This window comes from Marmota marmota, unplaced genomic scaffold, assembly GCF_001458135.2.
Source record: "Marmota marmota marmota unplaced genomic scaffold, marMar, whole genome shotgun sequence".
NCBI classification, from domain to species: domain Eukaryota; kingdom Metazoa; phylum Chordata; class Mammalia; order Rodentia; family Sciuridae; genus Marmota; species Marmota marmota.
Window position 1 is genome coordinate 172,664 of NW_025999876.1, and position 7,226 is coordinate 179,889.

General features: G+C 39.4%; 1 protein-coding gene across 1 annotated transcript; it reads left to right on the forward strand.

Moving 5' to 3' along the window:
• The first annotated feature begins 2,203 nt into the window (after positions 1 to 2,203).
• LOC107160674 (olfactory receptor 14C36-like) lies at positions 2,204 to 3,136 on the forward strand. Its single transcript, XM_015507321.1, has one exon. It carries the CDS (start codon positions 2,204 to 2,206, stop codon positions 3,134 to 3,136), a length of 933 nt encoding a protein of 310 aa, XP_015362807.1.
• Positions 3,137 to 7,226: the final 4,090 nt, after the last annotated feature.

The window sequence follows — 7,226 nt, forward strand, 5'->3', positions numbered from 1 at the left end:
AAGTGAGTGGTCTGAACTATGCCACCAGGTGCTAGGTAGTTAACCACTGCGCAGGAAGTCATGCACTGCTACTGAAAGGTAAAATTATGGATAATACAAGGTCCCAAATCAAGGAATTTGCACCAGAGACTTGGGGTGATGAATGTATATTGATTAGCTGAAATGTTGTATACCATGTTGATTTCTAACAATCAACAAATTTGGAAGAAATATTAGAGATTTTGAAGAAGGTTTCAGAGGAAAGATTCCAGTAGAGTCTCCTTTAAAGCCCAATACCTACTAAGGGGAAAAAAGAAATTAATACATCACAGTAAAAAAAAGTCAGCGGTGAACAAGAGGGTCCCTCAGGCTGAATGTCAGGTGTGTGTCAGGAGGAACAGATTGCAAGTAGACTGACCCCTTGAACTTCACACTCACCACCAAATTAACAACAACCTACCTGAGTCTGACCACCCACCTATTGCCCTGGGAGACACACAGACTTGCAGAGGAGCCCAGGCAGGATGAGAAGGAAGACTTTTTTCTAAGAGCCTGTGTTGTTAACCTGGCAATGTGCTGAGGTGGACCCGGTTTGCAGAGGGCTGAGGAGATGAAGATGTAGGTGACTCAGGAGTGAATTGGACTGGACTGCTGTAGAAATGTTGAAACTATGAGCCAAACCTTCCTTTTAGTGTTTACAGCCAGTTTCAGTTTGTGGGATTGTGACATTGATAAGAAAGCATTATTATAGAAGGTGTCACCAAGACTAAGGCAAATTATGTTTTGGACAAAAGACGCTTCAACTTCATGGTGCTGAACATGAAAACAGAACAAGGTAAAGGTAGAAATTTAGGTCAGTGTCAGCTGGGCTGGGACCTAGAGGTTGAAAAGAACTTATGCTGCTCAGTTGGAGAGGAAAGAGCCTCAGGGAGGCTGGGACTGGTCTGGCTGAGGTCGTTTGGCCATAAGACAGCACCATGCATGTCCTGGGGGAGCAGCAGAGAGAGTGGGGGACTGCAGGCAAGTCCAAGTGCAGTCAGGTCACCTCAGTTTTCACAACACTGGACCTGTGAGCCTGAGTGGGAAAGTGAATTCTTGAGACGCTTTCCAAATGAGCCCAATTTTTTCGTGTTCATGGAGATATATTCTCCACCATTATGAACAGTTTCCTATATATTAAAAAAAGTAGAAAGTAATTATTATTTGCGTTATTAAGTGTGAATACAATAGCAAAATAATGTGGAAATTATATTCTTGGAATAAATTAAAGGTAAATAAATCTGAGAATATTAAAGAATGCACTATCAGACAGGTGGCCATGCAGGAGAAGAGGGAAATGTCGGGGTTTTTAGCCCCCCATTCCCTCCTGACCTGTAGGAGAGATTGGGGGTGCACACCCCGACCAGGACAGGCCAAGAAAGGTAAAGGTTGACTGGCCGCCCACAACCAGCCCTCCCTCTCTGGAGGACAATAAGACATGCCAGGGAGAACTGTCAAAGCAGGATCTCCTTCAATGTGAAAATATACACAGCTAATATAATGTACAGGAGCCAATCAGGATAAAGGTCAACAGGTGGGGAGAATTTACATCTACACCCATCCTACAGGCAGTAATATCCATGAGGGCAGAGGGGTTCTGAGCCTATCCTAGAGGTGGTTCCATTCTTCATCCTAATCCAGAGCAATGCCTTCTGGCTAATAGCTAGGTACTCTCTTAGCCACATGTGGCCCCAGGCCTGGGAAGCGGGTGCAGCCAGCAAGTTAAGTTTCCTCTTTTCTGATGCAACATGCCCCACATTACATTATGCCCTACAGGGAAACCCCTAGAAATTCTTTACACAGGAGTCTCAGAAGGTCAGGGGAGGCCTTATGGGGAGCTGTGGACAAGCCATGCAGGTCAGGTCCAGACCCTGGGCTGCAGACCTCCATACCTGCACTGGGAGGTGCACTCTGCTCAAAATGAGTAAATATATCAGAAAACCAAGAGTGATCTTCCTCTACAGGGAAAGCAATTGCCAAATACATGAAAAATACTATGAAAAAGAATATACAAAGTAATTGCATTTTTTTCAAATCATCAATGGATGTTTTTTAACACATGCTAGACAAGTACTCTATGACTGAGCAACAATACCAGCCCCAAGTAATTGTATTCATCATGTTCTTTTTTTTCCTTCCTCTATCTTATCTCTTTATCTTCTCAGACAACCAGAATTTCCAGCAAATGGCCAATGCAACCATGGTAACTGAATTTCTCCTCCTGGGCTCTCCTGAGGGCTGGGATCTGAGTTTCCTCTATTTCACAGTATTCCCAATGACATACCTGGGTACCTTGTTAGGGAACTTTCTCATTGTCACTGTCACCACTGGTGACCTGAACCTGCACACACCCATGTACTTCTTTCTCAGGAATCTGTCCATCTTGGACATGGGCTTCATTTCCATCACTGTCCCCAATGCCTGTGTCAACTCTCTCACTGGCAATAGGGCCATTTCAGTGGCTGGCTGTGCAACACAGATCTTCTTGGTCATTTTTTGTGCATATGTGGAGATGCTATTTCTCACCATCATGGCCTGGGACCGCTACGTGGCCATCTGCCAGCCCCTCCAGTACCCGCTCATCATGAACCCCAAGTTTTGTGTTCGCCTGGTCCTGGCTTCCCTGCTCAGTGGTGTGCTGTATGCAGGTGTGCACACTGGGAACACATTCCGGCTATCCTTCTGCGAGTCAAACGTGGTCCATCAATTCTTCTGTGATGTCCCCTCTCTGCTGAGGCTGTCCTGCTCAGACATCACCAGTAACCTGGTCCTCCTTCTTGTCTCTGCTGTGTTGATTTGTGGTGGTTGCTTTACATTTATTGCCATGTCATATATTCGCATATTTTCTGTTGTGCTGAAATTTCCCACTGGGAAGTCAGGGAAGGCCTTCTCCACCTGCACTCCTCACATCCTCGTGTTTTCTGTGTTCCTCAGTTCTGGCACAGCTGTGTACCTGAGGTCCTCAGCAACCTCTGACACCCTCCAGGACATGGTTCTCTCTGCTTTTTACACCATGGTTCCTCCCTTCCTGAATCCTCTCATCTACAGTCTCAGGAACAAGCAGGTAAAGGAAGCTGTGGGGAGAGTAATGCAAAGACAGTTATTCTCAGGGAAGTGATAAAGATGCATTTCAGCATCATCCTAATTTGTCTGAGTGAAGTTCAAGATTAGGGCAAATGCTCTTCATATCTGGGTGATACAAGTTAAATTGCCTACTTTAATGTCACTTTGTGTGAATATGGATCTTTATAAAATGTGTAATTTAATCAATGTGTCTTTTAATTAGTAAATATAATTTATTTGTTGAAATCATTTGTGGAGGCATACATTAAAGATTCATCAAATACATTGCAGTACCTGTATCAAGTATTGTCACAGAGGAAAACTTACCAATCAAATCTGAAGAAAACTTACACTCACATAATATGCTATTATTCAGAGAAGTGTCAAGCAAAATTCTAAGCACTGTGGTACCTAACTGTATCAATTTAACTACTTTGAATATATGCAATAATTAAATACTAAAGGGGTTATAACCAATCTATTTGGAACATGAGAAGAGTAATTCCTTGTCCATGAATAAACAGAGAGCCCTGTTTACCACACCCTGTGTTCCAACAGTCAAATCCACCCACTAGAAAGAGCACCTAGTGCTTTCCTGGCGGTGGCAGCTGCCAGTCTTTTATTATATCCATGAGTGACTCAGTGTGAGGGACAAAGCATGCAGCATGAATTGCAGGTCAGCTCTATGGTTTACCTCCCACACATCTTACTTCTGTGACATCTATGCTAATATGCCATTATGCTAATGACCATTATTTCTTGGCCTAAATTTCTGATTGGGTCAACTATAAAATTCCCCCCAGTTTACTGTACTTCTTTCTTAAAGTACATCTGTCTGTACTTGTTCCCTGAAACCTTATGGAAGTGTATTTGCTCTGATTATTATTATTATTATTATTATTATTATTATTATTATTATTCGTTTTAACCAAAGATTGTACTTAAGGTCTCATACCCAGTCCTTTTTTTGGGTTTTACTTACAATGGGGTCTTGCTAAGTGGTTTCAGATCTTGCTCCCTTGTTAATGCTGTCTTGGAATCTCTGATCCTCCTGCCTTAGCCTCCTGAGGCACTATGATTGCAGGCTTGCACCACCACACCTGTCTTGTGGCACTCTTTCATCACCTCCCACAAGTTATTTCTCCCCAAGTATTCTAGTGCCCTCACTGGCATATAGTTTGAAATTATCAATAATAAATGACAAATGCTGAAGGACAATTTTATTTAGGTTTACTTATATAACACAGTGAGAAAAAATATTTATATAATATCACATTCAAGATTTTAAATTACAAATTCTGGAAAACAATTTGTTCACCATTACATTAATATGACTATATGGAGAAATACATAAATGTACTTATTACCTAAGAAAATACAAAATAATAAACATATATGATTAATTGATGAATAGACTTATTAAAGTTTTTAGGCAAGGGAATTCTTGTGGTAGGAGCAGATGAGCACCCCAGCACTGACTGCTGCAGGGAGCCTTGAATTGCTTAACAGGATCCAACCATCCCCACACTGTGTCCCATGGCTTTTGGTTCTCACTGCCCCAATGTTCCCTGCTAGAACAGAAAGATCTTCAAAGAACCCCAGATAAATTCTGTACACTCCACCTTTACATGCATTTCATCTACAACTATAGCTTACTGAATCCTAGTGAGTGTTACTGGACATTTTACACGGATGAGAGGGCTACTTAAATTAATTTTAAATTTAATGTAAAAAGTTGGAAAGAAATTAAATTATAAACACCAGTTCTTTTTTTGTACAGATGGTATTTTTTATTTGTCCTAATTAATCAGTTTCACATGGCAGCAGAAGGCATTTTGAAACATTGAGCATAATTGGAGCACAACTTCTCATCATCTGGCTGTACATGAGGCAGAGTCATGTGTGGTGCAATCACACATGTATATATAATAAAAATGTCCTCATTCCACTGTCTTCCCAGCCCACACTTCCCTACCCTCACTCCCCTCTGTCCAATTTAAAGTTTCTGAATTCTTCTCTAGCCCATCCACCATTACAGATCAGCATCTGTGTATCAGAGAAAACATTGGGCTTTTGGTTTTTAGGAATTGGTGTATTTCCATCAGCATGATATTCTGCAGCTTCGTCCATTTACCTGAAAATGTCATAATTTCATTCTTCTTTAATGCTGAGTAATATTCCCTTTATATATACCATATTTCTTTTATCCATTCATCTGTTGAAGGGCAGTTAGGTTGGTTCCATAGTTCAGCTATTGTGAATTGAGCTGCCAAAAATATTGATGTGGTTGTGTCACAAAGTTTGCTGACATTGTCCTTTGAATATAAACCAAAGAGTGGGATAGCTGGGTCAAGTGGTGGTTTGTAGGAGATTTACATTTGTGATTGGGTCTCTGATAAACTTCATGACTGTGGCACATTTGGTGGTTAGGAAGTTTCTGTGAAAAGGTGCAGAATGCCTGGCTGCTGGAAAACTTCTATGTTATAGACATGGGGATGCCTGACCACTATAGCAATTCTCTTCCCTGAGGGTTTCCATCTTGATCTTAGGCACATAGCTCCTGGGAATAGAAGAATTTCTTGGCTAGATAACTACAATTTTTTATCAAGCATGCTTGTGGGACTGCCCACCTAACAGTAACTTCAGAAAACAGACTTTCTGGAGAGCTGCACAAAGCTCCTGACATTGCATATTGTAACTATGAAATGTAACTGCAGAATAAGCAATCTTACTGATACTCCAAATAATAATGTGGTTGTGGTACTAACGACCTAATGTAACCTATTGATATAGATAAATGTGGCCACTTGGACAAAGAGTAACTCTTCCACCTTGTTTCTATGTCTCTTTTGAGATTCTTTTCAGTGGTTCCATTCTAAATTTTCTGTGGAATCTCCATACTGTTTTCTAGAGGGTTTGCACCAATTTTCAGTCCCACCTGCAATATATAAGTGTACCTTTTTACCCATCTCCTTGCCAATGCTTATTTGTATTCTTGATAATTGCCATTCTGATTGGAATGAGATAAAATCTTAGAGTAGTTTTAATTTTTTTCTCTAATCGCTACAGATGTTGAACATTTTTCATATATTTGTTGATCAGTTGTATTTCTTCTTCTTGTACAGTGTATGTTCAGTTATTTAGTCCATTGATTAAATGGATTATTTGTGGGTTTCTCCTCTCATTTTTTTGAGTTAAGTTTTTTGAGTTCTTTATATATCCTGGAGATTAGCGCTCTACCTGAGTTGAATGTGGTAAAGATTTTCTCTCATTCTGTAGGATGTCTTTTCATGTTATTGTTTATTTCTTTTCTGAGAAAAGAAATAAAGTTTGACTCCATTCTAAAAGTTGGCCCAAATTTTTATCATGTCAGCTTAGCACTGGACTTCCTTAACAAGACTCATAAAGCTCAAGAAGGAAAATTAAGAATCAACAAGTGGCATGTATTGAAACTAAGAAGCAAACAACTGTTCTATTGAAATGTATACCTCTTGATGAAAGATATTGAATATTTAACACCTGTTTTAAGATGTTTTGTATCATAAGATCTGGTAGCAAATATACAAATAAAAGGAAACATTGGTATAAGGACTTTGTGATATCTCAAATTTTGTGTCAAATAACACAAAACCCTCCAGGTGCATGAGAATGGTATAAAATTTCTGCAGAATTGAGCAAAAATATTTTATTTGTGTATTAGTCATGAACAAAGAAATAGATTTTTATAGTAATACAAATTATGTGAAAGATATCTATTGGAAAGAGAGCTCTTCTGAAATATTAACTCTACCCTTTAAGGAAACAATATTTAAGAGTACTTGCTAGAGCCTTTATTGTGATTATGTTTCTTCAGTGCTTTGCAGAATCAAAACTTCAGAAGACAAAAGACTTAGAACAACACATAGTTAGAAATTTGATGAGAGTTTAGCAACCAACAAGAAAATGTAGTAACTTATTCTATAGTGTGTTTTATGGTAATATTCCTGACTGAGACTATTATGCCAGAATATTCAGAATTTTCTAAGTTTTATAAAGACTTTAGAATATTTACATTAATACCAGAGATGTATTGCATTGTAAAAAAAAGCAGTTGTTTATATTAGTAGAGTTAAAAACCAATTTGGATCAGAGTTTTAAAGGGATTG